Source organism: Amphibalanus amphitrite, unplaced genomic scaffold (assembly GCF_019059575.1).
Source record: "Amphibalanus amphitrite isolate SeventyFive unplaced genomic scaffold, NRLGWU_Aamphi_draft 000668F_arrow, whole genome shotgun sequence".
Taxonomy (NCBI): domain Eukaryota; kingdom Metazoa; phylum Arthropoda; class Thecostraca; order Balanomorpha; family Balanidae; genus Amphibalanus; species Amphibalanus amphitrite.
The window spans coordinates 145,382-165,252 of record NW_024882162.1 but is presented as its reverse complement, the minus strand read 5'-3'; the positions used below and the strand labels follow the sequence as shown (position 1 = coordinate 165,252).

Below are 19,871 nucleotides of genomic sequence, written 5' to 3'. Positions count from 1 at the left end.
ACCACCAAGCCGTAATCGCCACGCCATATGTGGAAGGCTTTTGGTGTCAATACATACATACATACATACATACATACAATTTCTATTTCCTGACAAAAGATTGAGAAATGGGTTTGGAATCGGAGGGGACCTACATGTGTTGGTTATAGTTCATCGACTTTTACTTGTTGGAACTTGGAACGAACTTGAAACTTTGCATACACTCGCCGCTTTTTTCGCTGCATGATGCTTGACACGGAGGTCGGAGTGTTTCATAAAAGCTCAAACCTTTGATAATCTCGGTGTGAGGGTACAATTTACATTGAGGGGCTCATACTGCGGAAAATGAGTGTCTTTATTACAAAAATAGTAGCAAGTGACAGTCCGCATCAGGATCATAAATGCTGGAACCTTTTGGCTTCTCCCTTTTTCAGCACTAGCAATAATTTGCTTACACGTTCTTATCAATTTGCATGGTCAAATATGGCAGCCTAGAGTCAAGTAACGACGCAGATATAATGTTCAGTAATGACTGCGCTAGCAGTTTTAAGCCACTCACGTCCTTTAGCGGGGTTTGTAGGGTCGAAACGGCCAATGGAAATTCAGTATTTCGCATAAACGGTACTTTTAATAAAAATTTTGAACATGACCGAAAAGCCGTATTGCTCTCTTTTCGCCGCGAACGTGTGCTGTTTGCGAATATTTATATGCGTTTGGTGTCTGAATTTCAGGTTGTTGGTGCTTTATTAAGGCTGTTGAAGCTTTGCCACCTTGTTGTCACCCATATTTTCATCGATATGATATCTATAGGAAGGGCATTGGGTCTGACACTCAGGATATCTCCAGTTTTGCCCACTTCTTCTCACACAGTTTCAAAGAGATGGATGTCAGGTATGTTATGATATATGGTTCATTTGCTTGTTTATTTTTGTCAAATCTGTAGACAATGAAATGCAACCTTTTAAACTTTCTGTTTCTTCAACTTAAGATCGAATTTGATATAGTCGGTAACTGACTGCAAAAGTATAGTGAATAAGTTGAAATAAACTGCATAACCCTAATTTATGAGATTGTTCAGCTTTTTAGGGAGGTTTTTTATCTTACAGGGACCTCATCTGTGAGTTATTGGTTTTAATCTTTTAAATCTATGTTCTCAATTTTTTTTTATAAACTGATGTAGCTACGTACCACCTCTGCTATCCTCAGCTCTAGCTCGACGGAAGTTCTACAAATCTGTCAGTATTGCTGGCTCGGATGGCAAATGGGAGGTCAACTTGGACCACAGAAAGCTTAAGACCCCAGGTGGTCGGCTGCTGCAGGTGCCAAACAAGGAGCTGGCCCTCGGAGTGGCATTTGAGTGGGACTCTGTTACAGAGCATATCCAAACCAGCCAGATGCACCTGGTAAGACATTTGGAGATAGAGTTAGGGTATTTATATCAATGCAGAGATGATCTCTTTCCAGCTTTGATTTTAATACACTGTTATCTGTAATCTGAGTGGTTGGAGGAATGCTGAACTATCAGACAGTCTCATGGTTTTAGCCCTTTCCAGCTCACCACATAGGTTATTTTTTTAGTGTAAATGTCATGGAAACAGAGCAGTTAGAATGTGAATGTAATAGAAGGGTCAGTTGATGTTGCAACCATATCCTGAACTTCTATCCTGACTTGTAATTATCCTCAGACAGGTCTATGTTTCACTGTACTGGACAACCCGCACAAGAGGACTGACAAGGACCTGGCAGAGAAAATCACCGGATACCTGGATACTGACACTGTGCTCTTCCCAGTGGAGGTAAGTGGAAAGGTGGAGGGGAGACATTTGTCATATTTTAGGAATGTCACTGTGGAGCTCTACTGGCAAATGGTGTTTTCTGGTTTATCCCTAAGTAATATCTCCAGTTCAGGATGTTTCTGGCATAAGTGCAAGCAGCAGAAAGCCAGAAAGGGTTGAATACACTTTTTAAATTGTGTGCACATAGTAAGAAAGACCCACTCTGCTCATTTAATTCATCTACTCTGAACCATGAGTGACTATTGCCACTTATTGTCAGCACATACAATTATTGTCAATCAGAATTCAGAAGTTGTTGATCCTATCAAGAGCTTATCTCCTGAACTGTCAAATGAACCGTTTTCTTGCCATCGTAAGCAGTCTCACGGTCATCAAATCTTCTCCCCATTGGTGATCGAATTCCTCTATCGACGATCGATATCCCTTCCAATCGGCGATCGTATTCTCCCCCCCCCCCCGCCCAAGACGGTCGAGTTGTGTAACTCTAAACTCACTGCCCCTCCCCCTCTCGTCAGCACCCCACGGAGCTGGCTGAGGCCCAGCGGCGCGAGTGGGGAGCCGTGCTCGAGTGGGTCCGACACCGCTTCGGCGTGGACCTGCAGCCGGCCGAGTCGGGGTCGCTGGTCTGCAGCGTGCCGCAGCAGACGCTGGACGTGCTACAGGTGAGGGTGGACCTGCTATAGGTGAGGGGGTACGTGTATCATGTAATCGGCAGGTGATTATCTATCTCCACGATCGGTGGAGATAATCATTGATTTTGGTGAATGTTTGTAGTTGGATCGGAGAAACGGTTGGAGAAAATAGAAATGTCTGCGATATTTCTCTTCTAGGTGTGATTGGTAATGGTTTTGCGTCGGTTTTCTCGAAGCATGCGTTGAATATTTGCGATCTAAATGTGGAGCTGAAGAAGTTCAGCTGACATTGTCGTTCTCGCCAAATTCGACGTGGTATATGATGCCAAAAAAACTCATAACCTTCTATCTTGTTTACCATGAAACCTCAACTGAAGCTCAATCTAACAACAGCTATTAGCGGATCGCTCTTAGTACAACACTAAATTAACCACCTTTCCGTCTCTCTTCTGCACAGGAATACCTCCTAACGCACAACACATGGACTCTGACGGGTCTGTTGTTCGCCGTCGAGTCGGTTCGGTCGACGGTGCTGCCTCTGGCGGCTTTGGAGCGGAAACTGGTGCCGAGGGAGGTGGCCCGGTTATCGCGACTGGAGGCAGAATATCAGGTGAGATTAGGGAGAGAACGGGAAAGATATGGGGAGATAGAGCGAGATGTACTGAGAGGAGGGGAGATAGATGGTGTGAGTGGAGGGAAACAAGCAATAAGACAGATAAATAGAGTAGAGAATAAGAGAACGTGCGTCCTAACTAGTTGGAGTTCAGTCAGCATGGCCTCGGTTTATCTCTATATATCGTGCTCACTCACCGTTCCGTGCTTCTATCCTCAGGATACTGAAATCCTTCTCCTCCACGCCGCAACCCCCCTCCGGGCTGGACAGGCAACTTTATCTCATGCGGGCTGCTCCCTTGGAGCGGCACCGCTGCTCCCGAGGGAGCGCACCCCGTAGCCGGGTGCAGTGAGTACCTTGGGGCTGGGTGGCCTGTCCTCCGGACGGGCTCAGCCCCGGTGACTCACTAGGGTGCCTGCCCAGACCAATGTCTCCCCCTATATCCTATCATCCTCCCGGCTCTGAAATGGTCCCATTGGACCGAAAGGGCCTAACCCAACAAAACAAACAAACAAAACAATATATCGTGCTCCATCTTTCTCTATTCTGCTCAAGTCAACATTAAAAATTGAAGAAAAATCTTCAACGCATCTCTAGCACCGTCCGCCCGCCCATCCTGTTCATAATACGCCACTATCACCCCCTCCCACCCCTAACACGCCCCTTTTCGCCCGTCTTACGCCTCCCCTCCCCTCTCCCCACCAGGCTGACGTCTGGGGCCGCGTAGAGTGGGCCCATGACGTGGACAGTCTGGACACAGAGGCACGCGTCGCCGCCGGCATGCTGGTCGCTCACCTCTGTTCGTCAGCGACCGCGCACAACGTTAAACATAAACACGCGGGGTGAACAGCAATAGCAGGCGACAGCATCAGCAGCAACAGCAGGAAGCAACAGCGAGTTGAACAGCGGAGAAGAGGAAGGATTCAAGGAGCCAATTTCAGGCAAGCCCGGCTGTTCTTGCCGGTCGAAAGAATGGCTGTCGGTGATCGTAACTCGTGTGGTTGGTCTGTTTATATCATGTGATTCTGTGAGCGGTGAGCTTGGGAACGCGTCTTGTTTGTGAGTTTGTTATTGGTTGGAGCTTTGAGAGGGGATAGGGAAATGTGTGGCCTTGGAATAGGACTGGTCACTGGCGGGCACTCACTGGGTCTAACGTTACCCGTTGATACCCTGCCACTTCCTTCGCTCTGGCCTGGCCAAAATCCATGTTTTTAGGGATCTTTGTACATAAATGAGTCTAGTCCATCTTAAGTTATTTCGCCACGCTTCTATTCTACTGTAATTAATGCTATCAGCTGCAACATCGCAGTGTCTTCAGCATATGAGTCCCAATTACTTACTTACTTTTCATATTTCTGGAGCCGTTTTATTTGCTGCGATCCCAATATGCAGTCTCTTTGAAACGAGGTGCTTCAGTGAACGGTAAATGTTATTGACAAATTATATCAATTTCCTTCAATGGCATTGCCACCCAATAAAGGTTCCGGGAACAAAATCCCGAATTACTTTTCAATTCCCTATTCGATTCCTGGCATGCTCCGTTGCGTATGGTTGAACGAAGGCCGACTGTTAGTCGCGACGTGCCATGAATTTTTGAACATCTGTAGATTTTTTGACGTGTTGAGTCAGTCGTGGGTCTCCAGCCAGCGTAGGCCAGTCAGTCACCTTACTTGCTCGATATTGTGTTCATAGGCGTTGAGGAATGTAAGGAATGACAAGCCCAATTTCCGCTCAGTTTGAGAACCTTGTAATATTTTCTCGGAGTGCGAAGAAGTCAGTCGCTCACAGCAGCTGATGCTGTACTATAGTGCAAATGTGGATTGTTGAGCTAAAACCAACTCATTTTCGAGACATGTTTATTACATGAGCAAACACACACGGAACGCAAGGGCGTATACATACAATAAATATTGTTACAATGTGCACTACAGTCCTGGCTCCTTTCGAAGCGAACAACAATGGGGTCGCTTGGGAGACGGCGCCTGGGGGTGGAGTTTGGCTGAATAACATGATCATCACTCAACTTCCTCGATGGATGAAACTTTCACGCGCTAAACATGAAAGCGTATGATTCCCAATCGCTGGTCCCTGTTCGAATATTATGTCACAACAATGTTAGCACACTCATCACCCGTCCAGCTTCATCTTAACCCTGGCTTCTCCGTCTGCGACAACGTTTTAAGACTTTTCCCGTCCACACTGACACTTCGTCCGCAAAACACAGTTTCTGGCAAAACGTCCACCACTCTAGTGTTCACTGGCGAGTGTACGAGGCGAGTGTACTCGTATGCCCTACTGTTTGACCACCTCTATGTAGTCTTCGGCCTCGATTCCCTCGGCGGGTTTCCTGGCACGCGACTGGACGCCCGTGAAGGGCCGGTACGTAGTGATGGACTGGATCCAGGGCAGATACTCGGTCGTCTGCAAGGAACGGTACTGGTTAGACGTGTGATCGAACAGGCTACAAATCAAGCTGATCTAATTGGGCACCTAAGCTTTTCTGTTCCACAGGAAGATCTATGTAGATATTATAATCGTTCCCTTATAAATATTTTCAAACATATTTCTCAGGACTTATTAGCTTGGATAATAAACATCGGTTCATTTATAACGGTAATAGGACAATTGCTTGACATTTCGAGGCAAGCAAGAAGCTCCCTATAAATCACACCATACCACGTTCACCATCAGCACGGTCTCTGACAGCACCGGCGCGGTACGTACCTTGACATAGACGCCGGGCACGTCCCTCTGGCCGCAGCCGACACCCCACGAGACGATACCGGCCAGGTAGAACGAGCCGGCCTGCTCACACACCAGCGGACCGCCGCCGTCACCCTGTGGGGAAGGGGGGGGGGGGGTCAGAGAAGTGCTGGGGTATGCGGGGATATGGGTGCGCAAGGGCTGAGGGGCGTGCTGTTAAGGTACGACGTTGTGGAGATGTGGTGTGATTTTTAGGCCATCACTCATGTCAAGGGGACTTCTTCACTTGTCATTCTTCTCGAGTGAAATTTCAAATTGTGTCATATGATTATCAAGCTTTTGAACCTTTCACGGATGATTTGGCATATTTCATTACCAAGCTTGGCTCAAATATTGATTACTTACAGTCAATTTGTCTGAATGTTTCGCATCTTTGGACATGAGTTTATAAACCTATGTGCAACTCAAGTCGTTTCTTCAAGGCCCAATATGTAACTCGGAACCCCTATCCTCCTTCCACTGTTACGTACCTTGCAGGCGTCCTTTCCCTCCTCTCCTCCGGCGCAGAGGAAGCCACCGTGCAGTTTGAAGTCGTAGCCCAACTTGGTGCGCTTCAGACGCTGCTCGCACTCGTAGTTACCAATCACAGGCACTGCCACCTGGTTGGGAGAATTGGAAACTGTCAGGGTGTCGCTCCCAAAAATAGTCACGTTATGATGGCATCGGGGGCATAACGTTGTAATCAATGTCATTGACAAGTTTTTATCCTCAATACGTTTCTATTCAATTTGTAAAAAGAAGTTCCTAAATGCAAATGAAAGACGCATGGTTTGACATTTTCCTTCTTCTAAATTTGAACGTAACCTTGATGAGAAGACCTTCATGTTCTTAACATCGTTTCATTGCCAGACGATGCGGACCATTTATCTTCTCTACATCACTTCTCAAACCTCAGCCCATATGCTTCTATACTGTCAACCGGACTCGAGCGTTCACTGACCTTTTTGAGGACGTTCTGGAAGTTTCCGTGCTGCCCGAAGGCGTCCTTCCCCCAGCCGGAGACCCAGCACCTCTGATTGGTGAAGTCGGCGTACTGGGGCGGGATGCATACCGGACCGATGTGCAGGCTGAAACGGTGGGGCGGGAATAAGGTTAGAGCTCAGTGACGGTGGTTACATATTGTTTGATGGTTGTCCTTTTGATGGAGAAGCTTGCCGAAGGAAGAAGTTAGACCGGAAGAAGTTGTTGACCGACTGTTTGCTAATCGAAAACTCAGTTTGCATTTATTGGTGTATACGAGCATTATCAGCATTACGATGATAAAATATTCCCCCAAGCTGCCAGCATTTCTTCCTCAAAATCATCACTCGGATAGTTTCTTACGACCCCCTCCCATTCTCCTCCGACCCCAAACCGCTTCACTTACTTGTACTGCACGTTCACGGGGCTGGCCAGCTTCAGCAGTGCGATGTCGTTGTAGAGGTTGCCTCCGTAGAACTCGGGATGGATGTAGATTCCTGAGACGTCCTTCTCGACGTGCGGGTAAAACTCGGTCTCGTGATTGACGTCCCACTCGCCAAGACGAACCCGGAGCGCGTACGGCTCGTAGCTGTGGACGGATGACGGAGTGGGGAGTTAGAACGATTCGAGTGGGGAGTTAGAAGGGCGTGAGTGGGAAGTTTTGAGCGATTCGAGTGGAGAGATAGATGGAGAGGAGTGGGACTTTTGAGTACTACACTGGGCGGTATTACATCAAGGTTTTATGAATTCGTATTTATAACGATAGCCATCATTGGTAAACAGACATTGATCCTAGCAATGGACCACTCATGATATTGTACCGTGGATATTGTGTTGAATCCAGATTATGTTGACATGGCTTGTAAGATTACCAACCGCACCAAAACTATTTGTCAGTTTACCGATCGATTGCACACATTCTTACAACACGGCGTTTGTCAGTTTCAGACGAGCCCGCCTGCCGACCGCCCCCACATTGTCTCCCGCTTCCAAATCGGGCCCTACTCTGTGTGATAAGATCATAGCGCAGCGCTCACCGGCCGCTTTCATCACCATTGGGAGTTGGCTGGGTTAGCGGGGCTGGTGAAATCGTCAGGACGCTACCTAAGGCTTCAGGTTGTCAACTGATGTGCAGTGGTGGTTTACAGAGAGCTTAGGGTGGGTGTTAACGGTATTTGGTGTGCCGTTGCATTGTCTTTATTGCGTGTTTGTGGTCAGGATGCGATTCGAAAATGTGTTTTGTAAAATGTTGGTGTATTGTCAAAGAACGATTGTTACGTTCACATGGGAAAGTTTTGTGGTGGTACTCAGTACAATATCTACACGTCATACCAGACCCTCTTGAGCCCCTCTCTCCTCTCTCCCTCTCCTCTCCCCTCTCCCTTCACTCACCTCTTGACGCAGTGAGCCGCAGTGAGAATGTACTCGTTTCCAATCAGAGATCCAGCGCAGACATACACGTTGTCAGCTCCCTCCTTCTTCAGAATGGCCGTATGCCAGGGGAATTCGCCTGATGACATGAAGGAATCACCGAGGTCAATTGAGACTTGAGAGTCGGGGAGGCTAAATATGAGAAAGTCGATGTAAATGCGTTGGGTAATGATAGGATGTGAGCTAAAAACAAAAGAAGCACAATCACTGAGTAGCTGTCCAAGAATAAAACCTCGTATTGCCGTATTATCGTATAGCCAAAAACTAATGTAGCTATCAGATGAACACTAACTATAAACAAATGTTAACTTGTGAATTCCTAACATAGGCTGCTCCGAGCCCAACACCCGATGCTATGTATGGCATGACATCGCCAATGACATCACACCTCACATCCATACTCACCGAACACGGTCTCGCCCTCCCTGACGTCATAGTTCTTGATGCGTCCGTTGACGGCGTCTGTCCGTCCCACCCCACACTGCCCGGGCTGCTGGCGGTTCGTCGGACCAACCGGGATCGGGTTTCGGCAGCAGACGTCCGTGTGCGCGCAGCCGCGGAAGTTGGGCTGGTAGCCCAGCTGGCGCTGCCAAATGGACACAAATGACGTCAGAGGGATGGTTGGTAGCCCAGCTGGCGCTGCCAAATGGACACAAATGACGTCACAGGGATGGTTGGTAGACCAGCTGGCGCTGCCAAATGGACACAAATGACGTCAGAGGGGGGTATGGAGAGCTCAATGGCCTATGGAACTGGTCAAAGGGTGAGCTGAAATTAAAAGCATGTCAAAAGAGACAAGAGTTGGGTGTCTTTTGGGAGGTGGTTTGCGAGAAGTTGATAAGGTTTTGTGATGGTCAGATTTGATGAAAAGAGGTCCAAGGTACTTAATTCTGGTAAGAAATTGAAGCAGTTTTTTTTAATGCGCTCTTTACGTGACTTACACTCTCCGTTACAGAATATCCGGCCCGTGGTAACCGCACATAACGTTGTGTAAGCGATCGAGAGCCTCAGCCACCACAAATGGAACCGCCGGGTAACCGTTGCGGTTCCGTTTCGTGCCGAGTGGCTCATGGCTGGGTTACGGGGCCGACCCCCTGTCTGACACAACTCGAGTGCCATACGGGGACAGATGGGGTTTAGTCGGCACGGCAGCCGGGATTTTAGGATTTTAGGGCGATCCGTCGAGGAGAGGGTATCCTATGGTAGGTCGGGTTGCGTGACGTGCGGGTGACGGATTTAAGTACTTTTGCAAGATTTAACATTTATCTGCGGTTAGCTAATTATATTGCGTTAATTGTGAATATCGTGGTAATTAATCTTAATCGTCTTCAGGCGCCATAGTCGTTCAACTGAAAGTCACGCAATCTTTTTTATCAGCACGGCTCTACCGGCGATGTGCATCTCCTTTTCGTGAGTGTAATACCCTTTCGTGACCCACTTCCAAGCTCCACTCCCCCTCGGCAGGGGCCGATAAAGGGGCAATGAATAGTAAGGGACGGGAGTCTGAGGGCCCGATTACCCAGATGTGCCGAGGTCATTGATTAGGCAACCCATCGGACAGGGAACGCGGACAAAGGCTCAGCCACGCTGTGCGGGGTATGGACTTTTTACCGGCGCAGTTGCGACAGCCCCGGCGCGGGCGGACGCGCCGCGACACTCCCGGCGCGCACGACCGTGACGGCGGCGATCGTGGCGCGGAAAAGCGGCGAATGTGGTGCAGGAAGTGGGCTGTTGGCGCTGCTGCAGACGGTACATGAAGAAAGGGGATTAGGAAGAATGAAAGGGATTACAGGGTTCCTGTTATCCGGGTGAAAATAGATTTGTGTCGCCCATCAAGGCGTTAAACATGCTTACAAGTGTGTATCGCACTCTACAAAAACGTATGCCGCTTGCAAGCGTACTTTGTTAAGCTTAGGCAGATATATCACGTGCTATAATTCCACTTAAATGCCAATTGTTACGCCGAAAATTGACCTATCACAAACTGCATTATGCTGACTTTTGACAAGAACCGTTTACATTGGACACCTACAGCAAGGGTGGACGTGAACATAGGATGTTTAATTCCCTATTGCAGTGTCGTCAGGGAGTTTACGTCCCGTCCCCGCCTGACCTAGATTGATCTGCCTCAGCAGGAAGCTACATACTGCTGCCAAGAAGCAGGCGCGTTGATAACTTTCACTGTACTGGGGGACACTCATCGCTTGGCCAAGAGTTAGCACTTATGTCATGCCATTTAACGTCACACCGTTTTCACGGAATGGGAAGGAACAACACGCATTTCTACTTTCTAGTTTCTGTCAGATACTTCGATTCGCTTTGGCTGATGTCGTGTATTCCTTCGACAATTCGGAGTATTTTCAACGACGCGATTTCCTACGTTACAAAAAGAGGCGTGGTGTCTAATCGATTTTGCACTCGAAGAATGACAGCCTTCCTTATGGTGCAACAAAGACTAACCGAACCGCGACTATCGATTTGTGAACCACGGGTTTCCGGCGAGATTCGGTGCGTATTTAGCAATAGTGCGGGCGTAGACGGCTCCTGAGCACGGAGGTGGGCATGGTGTAACACTGGTGGCTTTCAAAGGACGTATCCTATTGATTTGGTGAGGAAGGTGAATGTAGTTTTCCGATTGTGAGTATTGTCTATCTGCAATCTGCATATGAGTATTAACAGGTCAAGGTTTGTGAAAACAGCACCGTCTATGTGATGAAACTTTCTGCTGAGTCAAAGGATTGACTTACGCAGCAATAATTCACGCCTAGAACGAGGGAAGCTCAGTTTCTGTGAATCTCGGGCGTTGACCGAATCAGTGAGAGTGATGGATCCCTCCGTCTACGTCACTCGCCGAGCCCATGTCGAGGGGGCGGGGAGAAATCCATCGCTGAGACGGGAACCTGTTCATGACGCCTCCGCCCCTCTCTCTCTCTCCCCCTCCCCCTCTCTCTTCGCGAGTCCGTGTCTCGAAATCTCACCGCGCCTTATTGGGGAGGCGGCGCGACGCCGGTTGCAAAACGCGACCTCGCTGAACGGGGACAGGGTGAACTGATACGCGCTGGACAACAGAGGGCCGGCCGGGCCTGACTAGGCATGTGATTACTGGGCACACGCACACAAGCACACAAAACAGGCTCAAACATGGGCATAGTAGGTGAGAGTGATCATAAAGTGATCATAAAATAAGGGAGCAAAATGGCTTGGCAGTCCCGAAAGCCCCGATAACTAAACATTCTTTGCTAAGTTGACAGACTCAAAAAACCGAAATTTCTACCTCCCTAAGTAAATGCCGTGCTAATATTACGCCGTTATTCGTTTTACTCACGCCCTGAGCGTCGGTGACGAGCTGCCTTCCCTCCGGCACCTCTCCTGTCAGGGGGTCCTTCAGCTGACGAGCCTGCGCCTCGGGCTTCTCCTCCTTGGACTGGGGCAGAGCTGCCCGCCGCCGGCGAGCTGCGGACTTGTCAGCAGCAGCGGAGGATTGACGCTCCTCAGAGATGACCTCCTTGACCTGAAGCGACATGGGAGAGGTCAGAGTAGGGTCAAAGGTCAAAATAGAGGCCTGAGAGGTCAGAAGAGGACGGTAAGGACGAGAAATGCTAACTATGATAATGAGTTGAGACTGGCTTACGCGAAGGTTTGACCTTGGTCCTCCACTTTCTCCCAGCAACGTTTTGTTTGACGTTTGGTAAAACAATCACCGCTGCTAACCAATGCATGCGTCACTCCACTGCTCAAAGACATTAACAGACGTTCTCGCTTCTGCGATCTTTACCTTACGGCTAGGTTTACATGAACATCAAGTATTCAACTATTAAATCTTATTTACCTATGATCGTTCAAAACCCGGTCTCAACCCCCTTCCCCTCCCCTTCCTCCCCGCCCACCTCCGTCGTTCTGCTCCGTCCCTCACCTGGTCCAGAATATCCTCCGGCTGAAGGCTCTTGGCAACCCGTGCCGAACCGGCATCAATGGAGCTGTTGGCTCTCCGAGGAGTGATGGCCGACAAATCCCCAGTTCCCCTCCCGGCGCGTGCTGTGATGATGTCCAGCGCGTCGCACGCATAGCGCGGCACACAGACACAGTACTCGTTGTAAAACTGGCTACCCAAGTTGCTGGAGATAGCCGGCACATTCACGGACTGACGAGCCGGAGGCACTGGTCGAGGTCCGAACTGTCCCGAGTTGCCGAGATTGGGAGTCGGGCGCGTGTTGGCGATCTTGTTGAAGCCGGTGTTGCCCAAGTTAGAGTTCACAAAGGTGCCTCCGGGGGTGTTGAAGGCTCCAGCGGGTGCCTGAGGACCTCGGTTGACATCCAGAGGAGTGTAAGTAGGAGGATAAATTGGCAGAGCGCCGGCTCCGGCCGGTAGAGCGATATCAATCGACTTGCCCGGCCTTCCCTGCTCGATATGCGTGTGGTGATGAGTGTGAATATGAGTCTGCACAGGAGCTGGAGTAATCGGATCGGCGACCACGATCTTGTGACTGTCATGATTGTCGTGCTTGTTGCCGTGATGAATATGCGTAGTGTGAGGATCGTGAGGATCCTTCACAATATGCGTATCGTGGCCGCCGTGGCTCACGTGACTATCGTGGCCGCCGTGATGCCCGTCGTGGTGGCCGCCGTGCCCACCGCCGTGACTACTGTAGCTATCGTGATGCTTGGGAGGGCTGTAGTGGCTGTTAACCGGAGCCGGGTACGCTCCTTTGGGAGGTCCATATCCATTGCTGGGCGGCGGGTGATACGCCGGCTTCGGCGGCCCATAGCTCGGCTTGGGCGGGCTGTAGCTCGGCTTCGGGACACCATACGAAGGCTTGGGCGGCTGGTAGTGCGACTTGATCGGTCCCGGGTATCCCCCGCCGTGGGGGTGAGGAGGCGGCAGCACGGGCGGGGGCGCCGGCCCGAGCGGGATCGCCTGCACGGGAGGGCCGTGTGCCTGCAGGCGGACAGGCTGCACCAGCTGGACGGCGCCCGGAGGGGGAGGCCGCGGCGGCAGGAACGGCCGGTGCGGCGGCGGAGGGGGAGGGATGTCTTCCTCGCACTGAAACGGACAGACACAGGGCACTGTCAGTGGGGGCCGGAGGCGTCGACAGTGGTCTGTTAAACTAACTAAATGATTTAAACTCGTTCACTAGGCTAGATGCGTATAAACGTCGGCTTCATTGCCAACCACATTTCGGCATAATTGCTGACATCACCCATGATTGAACATCGATATTTTATTGTTGCCCTACTCGCTCCTTCCCTCATTCTCTTTCTTCTTTGTCCTCTCCCTCCTTCCTTCCCCTCTTATTCTCCTTCCATTCCCTTCTTTCCTATCCCCTCTCCCTCCCTCTCCCCAACTCACGTCCACCAGTCCGAGGAAGCACAGTTTATCTCTGATAAAGGTGCGCGCCTGGGTCTCGTTGCCCGCCTCCAGGGCGGCCTGCACCTCGGGGTCGCTGTAGATCTCGTCATAAGTCTCCTCGGCGATCACCTTGGCCTGACGAGCGCTGCCTTCCACCACTGGGTCTGGGGAAAGATGACGGGGGGGGGGGGTGATTATTTTGTGTATGTTTATTAGACAAAATGCAAGTAATGAATTTAACGAATCAATGAATGGATAATTGAATCGTTAAGTGAATGAATGAATAAATGAATGAATGAAGTAGTGCAAGAGGTCATGATCGATTAATTGATTGATTGAATGGATGAACGAACGAATGGATGAAAGGAGGACAAAATTATATTCGCGATAGCCGGGAAATCAGCATTATGTTCGATAACCGAGCTTGACGTCTTCGAGTGCAGAATTCGTATCAATGATAATTCTGACAGTAACGGCGAAAATGTTGACTCTATTTTGGCGGAAATTCAGAACAGATTCAGGACAAAGAGTCTTTTGACACGGTTATTGTTCGGACTCTCTGAGCCGCCATGGCTGAGCACACACGACTGACACGGTAAATATTGACACATCCCCATGCCGGCACCGTGGCCACTTTCTCCCAGCTCGGCTGGAGATCGGATAGTCGTGACTGTACGACCCTAACTGATGACCGAAACGTGGCTTTGGTCATTCACCCGACTTGATGTCGACTGCTCATTGACATTTGATAGAGACATGCTTACGCACGGCCTTGATTTTACAGAACAATTTCGTTTCATCTACGCATTTTTTTTCGGCAATGAAACTACCAATCAGTATAAGATTTAGCCGGTATTTGCATTTATGTACTCGCGGCCACGCTCCCTCACCTGCGACAAAGTCTCCGCTGGTTCCCTGGACCAACGTGGCCACCGGCAGAGTGTCCGGCTTCTCCGTAAAGGCGACGAACGTGTCCTCGGCGCCAATGATACCATCCACCACCTGTTCTTCAAGTGGAGACGCTGCTTCAACAGTGGAAGCTGCCGTGACCGGCACGTCGGTGGTGTTTTTTAGGGACTTGGAGGAGCGGCTGCCCCAGACCCACTCGGCAGACGCGCTGTCGTTGCCTAGCAACAGCAGCGCGGCCACGAGGCCTAAACTCCGCAGCTTCATCGTGAGTGGCCTGCAAAGAAGATATTACAAGTTAGGAACGAGCCTAGTAGCTGTGGAGAAATGCATCGGGCGGAACACAGAAGTAAAGGGGGGGGGGGGCGATTGGGAAGGATGAACCTGATGGGTAGATTACGACTTTTCCGCATACGGGCTTTGTGCGTCTGAATGTGTTTCTTATGCCTATGTGACCACTGTCCAACGATTCTAACGTTCAGCTGGTTTCACTCAATCCAATATTTCATAACCTTCTGAAACTTGAGCGACTCAAGTTCCAATTTCCTGACTTTGAGGATTTCCTGACACTTCCCACCAATGGAATCGCTCAGAGGAGGATTTGTAATCGGTCAGAATCCAGTCTGCCTAACCGGTAGGTCGCCACTCTGTGCAATACAACCACAGCCGCATGCCGTGAAATAACACAACGCCGGAAAGAGCCTGGAACGAGTTTCCCTTCTGCAGACTACAACCGTCCAGTCCCGGCGACCGTTCCAGTTTCTGGCCGCGATTACAGCTTCCACGTCATAGAACAATGGTCGGCTTTTGACGCCTGAGGGCTTCCGAGATTACGAGAGCAGTGTTTACCCCAGTCACCGAACGAAAGGGAACTCTGGACCATGTGTCTGATAGGCGACATCTGAGACGATGTCTGTTCGATAGCAGCTGTACGCAAGGTCAGCGGTGGACACAGCGCACGTGCAGTGTAGAAAGTAAAACCAGTGAGTCTCTGCGACAGAGGCGGTTCGTGTTCGATTGTTCATGCATGCGCTCACTTTCAACGTCCCATACTGGGTATGGTGCATGAATAACCGATGATTCGGTTTGGATTGTCGCCAATGACTCTAGGCGCATGCATTGTTTTCGTGACATGTTTGGGAGCTTAGAAATCGGTAGCTATGTATCGTTAAGTATTTTTTTTTTACGACCAACATCTATAACTTGTAGGCATAATGCACTTCGTCTCGATTTTTATGATATAGCTCTTTTAAATTGCTCTTTAATGTGTTTTTACGTGAGATGTTCATTGTTGCATCATTGGAAACCTTTTCTTGATTCGTTATTTTACCGCTCCTATTGACATCGCTTTATTTAATCTCATTCACGGTGTCGTGAATCTCATTTAAATTTCATTTAATCTCATTCACGGTGAAGAAGTCCTCAGAAGGTTTCTGTGTTGATCAGTGATCTGGATCTGGAGTGGCTGGCTCAGTTCCAACCTCTTGAAGTGGCATCATCTCGCTGACAGAGAAAGTAGCCGTTAGGTGTGTATGACTTGTTGATCGCCGCTGGCCATCTGTCCCATATATGACGGCATCGGACCAAACTGGATGGACGAGGTATTGCAGTATGACTTGAATAACTTCCTAGCCGAAATAATAATGACGGAGGAAAACACGCTAGGAAAGAAGCATTTACTCGATTGAAAGGTAGAAAAAAAAACTAAAAGGATAGGCTGAATCGGACTGGCTAAACAAGCTAAATTGGACTTGATTCACTTAGTCGGAGATATATCATGGCCCGTTACATGAATAGTGAATACCCTCCCATCAATTTCCCTTTCGTGCTCCAACCCACGATCAGTTTCACTCTGCCTGTGCAATAATGGAAAGCGCTCGCCGAATGCAGCACGACTGTACCAGAATCGAGCCCCCAGCCATGCCCTGACCTGCTCGCGTGCTGAACTAAATCACGGATCCCCGTGGGCAGCTGATGTGGGGCACGAGTTGCGTGCAGACTGCAGAGTGCAGCCCCGCGGGTATGGATCGCGTGCCTCATTGGCTTGGGTTAGGCGAGGCAGTGTTTTATGGGAGCAGAAACACAGGAGAGTCGAATCGGCTCGGTCGATCATTCAGATCATGTGCTTCCCAAATGCTGAACATGGATTAACTGTAGAAAAAAAATGCTTTGAATTTCGGAACGGGACAGTCGCATGCAACACACCTTGATCGTGAAGCTATAGTGCATTAGCGAAGCACCACATTTGGCTTAGTTTTCCAGCATCAACTTATCAATTTCATTCCTCCTTTCATACAGTCTAAGCAGTAAGTACGATGTTGATTAGAATTAACTGATTTGTAATTGATTTTCGTCATGTATTCGAAACCAATAAACTGGCGAAAGGCTTTTCGCGGAGAAGACAGCATTAATCATGCCCGCTTTCTATGCGCATGTAAGCTGTTAAGCTATTAAACATGAGTAATGTGGCTAACAATCTCACAAACGACTCTCAAATAGGATATTTTCCCACCACGTTTTCCGCAGTACACTAAAGGCTACGTGCTGTTTTAGAGTCATATTTTTTCCCAGGTTTATGTTTGTAGATATAAAACTTTATCGGAATTCACTGGGATTGTATTGCGTATGCAAGTCCAAATATTTCGGCCAATATTGTTTGGCCTTGGTCACTGGACAACTAGAATAACCCTATAAGTATAGCTCACATTGCAGCGATGAGCTATACTTATAGGGTTATTCTAGTTGTCCAGTGACCAAGGCCAAACAATATTGGCCGAAATATTTGGACTTGCATACGCAATACAATCCCAGTGAATTCCGATAAAGTTTTATATCTACTAAAGGCTACGTTAATGCCAGGTTCCCCCGGCCTGACGCCGTTTCTTGGCGCCATTGCCGCAAAACGTGACGCGAAACGAGCCTGCGGTGGCAATTGTGGCGCTGCGCACTGGAGACATTTGCGGTTGAATGAGGCGATTGTTTAGATGACATATGTCGGGAAATCACCGTTTCCCTGAGACTTTCGACGAGATGCGGTCGATCTTCTAAATTACAGACTACGAAGCTTGTTTAAAGCTAGTTAACGTGCGTTATCAGAAGTAGCATGTGTAGCTACCTAACTAATCTGATTATGCTTAAGAAGTATCGTCACAAGGTTTTTGCTCAACCCCATGGAAGCTATAAATGCACCTGTGCGCGATGTTCGGGTGCAGTCACCGGGAAACTCAGTGGCCGTATAAATTGATGGGATAATACCGGCAATTACGAATATAAATTCGTATAATAAGTACAAGGAAGAGCAAGAAATTACACCGGAAACGAGACCAAAACTTACAAATGCACATCTTGCACGATGCAGCAGTAAAACAAAGCAGACGGCCCGGGATACTGCAGCAAAGCATGAGAACATAACCCGATAGCTGGGAGACTGCAGCCGCGCACAAGAAACTAACCGCGTCCCCTCGGAGACTGCACGGGCGAACAGCACGGTAAGGGGAGACTGCAGTCACTCACAAAAACGCATCCTTTGGACCTCGAAACTGTACGACCGATATTGGGAGCTCATGAGTTACAGGATCACGTGTAAGTTTCACCAATGCAACCCCATCTAAGGCGTTGTTTTGGCTCGCCATCATACCACACCTACGCCTGTTTTCCCCACCCACATGGGCCCCTCCTTCTATCGTTATACGCTATCGAGAGCTGCCGTGGGCGGGAGAAACCTTTCCAAGGAGGTGCTCCAGCTACCACCTCGGGTGCCCCAGGGCAGCGTGGGTTCACCCCGACAACCTGTGTGGGGGGGACGATGATAACAGCGCACTGTGGACGGCGAAAGCCGGATAACCTGCCCAAAGGGGAGCGAGAAAGCGCTGGGAAAAGGACAGGAAGAACTGGGCGGTGTTTCGTGTCTACAGGCTTATTGATGTTTTGTTGTGTTAGAGCATATAAGGTTGACTTAATTTTGTTTTTTTTCGGATTTATTTACATTTGAGTTTGTGCTCATTTGCAAATTTATTGGTAAGTTACGGTCAAGATCAAAGTGACTAAGGATCAGCATCACGCTGCATTTCTTTGTCCGAATCTGCGACCTTTTTTTCCAGACGACCTATTTTCCGCTCCTCAAACAACAGAACTTGTGCCGTTCTCGACCACCCCTCGGCATTCACAGGCCGGACGGGGCCAAGGTCGCCTGTTATTCTCTACTAGCTTCTGCCTCCTACACACGATACCGTTACAGTTTGTTCGTAATTACGTGACACATTTGACCCTGTGACGTCACCAATCAGCTGACTGGCAGCTCCCAACAGCTGGGAGGACAGATCACGTCCAAAGCCGGTTTGACAGGTCGTCAATACGAGCACGCTATGGTGCAACTGCAGCCGGCCATCGTACGTTGGAGATGTTGCTAAATGGATGATTTCGTGGAGTGAACGGCTGAAGGTTAACCATTTCCCTGCTGGTGATGCCATAGAGAAATCGAGCCGAGCTATGCGATGGGCGAAAGTGGTTGGTGACTGTTGACTGCGAAATTGAATAGCTGCAATGGTATGCTGTCAAATAAGGCAACCGAATATACCAAATATACCGAATCGATACATTTCTTGCGTAAGTGGCGACGGATTATTGCCTACTCATAAAACTTTCAGCATCAAATTTAACAGAACTGATTTACGGTATAACAAATTTACGGTTCACTGCGCTATCACAAATGAGTTGATTTAGAAAATAATTGTTGACTTCTGAAAGCATTGCTTGACTTCCTTAGCCGGTACGCGTGATTTGCTTTGGCTAGGAACTATAACGTGTAAAGACGCAAAATGGAGCAAAGAAATTAGGACCTAATCAAATGCTTAATTGTAGGGCGTTGTATACCGAAACCAATGCAGTGATAGAAATCCAAAGCGAAATAAATATGCTGGCATCATTTGATATGCTGCGTTTACAACTTACGGGGAATATGAAAAGATGTTTTTGCCAAAGAAGACTAATTTGTAGTCCGGTATCGGAAGTCTCATTTCAGATTATTCTCCAAACAACATTTCTTTTCATTGGAACAATTTATCTATGGATAAAAGTAAGCTATGTTATTAATTGATATCGGTTGCTATAATCCCCTTTGACTAACCTGACCGCGTCCTGTCCCGCACCGTGTGTGTGCTCCCGTCCTCTGGGTCCGTCTGCCCACCGTCTCCCGACACTCTCCCTTTCACCTCCGTCCCGCCACTGACCGTCCGCCGTCAGCGACTCTCTCTTTTATCCAGCGCACCTCTCTGACCAGGTGTGACGTCATACCCCCCAGCGCGCGAGCGTAACTTCGCCGGAAGGTAGGGGGTGACACCGCCCCGGGGAAGATCCGGTTGGGGGCGTCTGCGGCGGTGAACGGAGGTCAGAACGGAGGTCACCTGAGGCAGGTCCGAGTAGGTATGTCTCAATCGTCTGGCAGA

General features: G+C 49.0%; 2 protein-coding genes across 2 annotated transcripts; one reads left to right on the top strand and one right to left on the bottom strand.

The window, feature by feature from the left end:
- The first annotated feature begins 625 nt into the window (after positions 1-625).
- On the top strand, positions 626-4,950 carry LOC122364317 (ATP synthase mitochondrial F1 complex assembly factor 2-like). Its single transcript, XM_043334571.1, has 6 exons — positions 626-870; positions 1,186-1,382; positions 1,665-1,775; positions 2,291-2,437; positions 2,865-3,017; positions 3,726-4,950. The coding sequence occupies exons 1-6, from the start codon at positions 687-689 to the stop codon at positions 3,864-3,866; spliced, it is 933 nt and encodes a 310-aa protein (XP_043190506.1). The 5' UTR covers positions 626-686; the 3' UTR covers positions 3,867-4,950.
- LOC122364316 lies at positions 4,863-19,667 on the bottom strand. Its single transcript, XM_043334570.1, has 12 exons — positions 19,553-19,667; positions 14,412-14,704; positions 13,522-13,685; positions 12,088-13,215; positions 11,500-11,685; positions 8,580-8,760; positions 8,136-8,253; positions 7,150-7,332; positions 6,724-6,850; positions 6,254-6,382; positions 5,745-5,858; positions 4,863-5,441 (listed from the first exon to the last, which is right to left on the bottom strand). Exons 2-12 carry the CDS (start codon positions 14,692-14,694, stop codon positions 5,313-5,315), a joined length of 2,742 nt encoding a protein of 913 aa, XP_043190505.1. The 5' UTR covers positions 14,695-14,704; positions 19,553-19,667; the 3' UTR covers positions 4,863-5,312.
- Between the last annotated feature and the right edge of the window lie 204 nt (positions 19,668-19,871).

What these genes read in the sequence shown, in the direction of transcription:
- LOC122364316 (XM_043334570.1), bottom strand. Translation starts at nt 14,694, where the DNA reads ATGAAGCTGCGGAGTTTAGGCCTCGTGGCCGCGCTGCTGTTGCTAGGC. An exon ending in GCGGCTCACTGCGTCAAGAG is followed by an intron (nt 7,333 to 8,135) that starts GTGAGTGAAGGG and finishes ATCCGTCCACAG; the next exon opens with CTACGAGCCGTACGCGCTCC. An exon ending in TGCCCGGCGTCTATGTCAAG is followed by an intron (nt 5,442 to 5,744) that starts GTACGTACCGCG and finishes CGTTCCTTGCAG; the next exon opens with ACGACCGAGTATCTGCCCTG.
- LOC122364317 (XM_043334571.1), top strand. Translation starts at nt 687, where the DNA reads ATGCGTTTGGTGTCTGAATTTCAGGTTGTTGGTGCTTTATTAAGGCTG. An exon ending in TTCAAAGAGATGGATGTCAG is followed by an intron (nt 871 to 1,185) that starts GTATGTTATGAT and finishes TGCTATCCTCAG; the next exon opens with CTCTAGCTCGACGGAAGTTC. An exon ending in AGACGCTGGACGTGCTACAG is followed by an intron (nt 2,438 to 2,864) that starts GTGAGGGTGGAC and finishes TCTTCTGCACAG; the next exon opens with GAATACCTCCTAACGCACAA.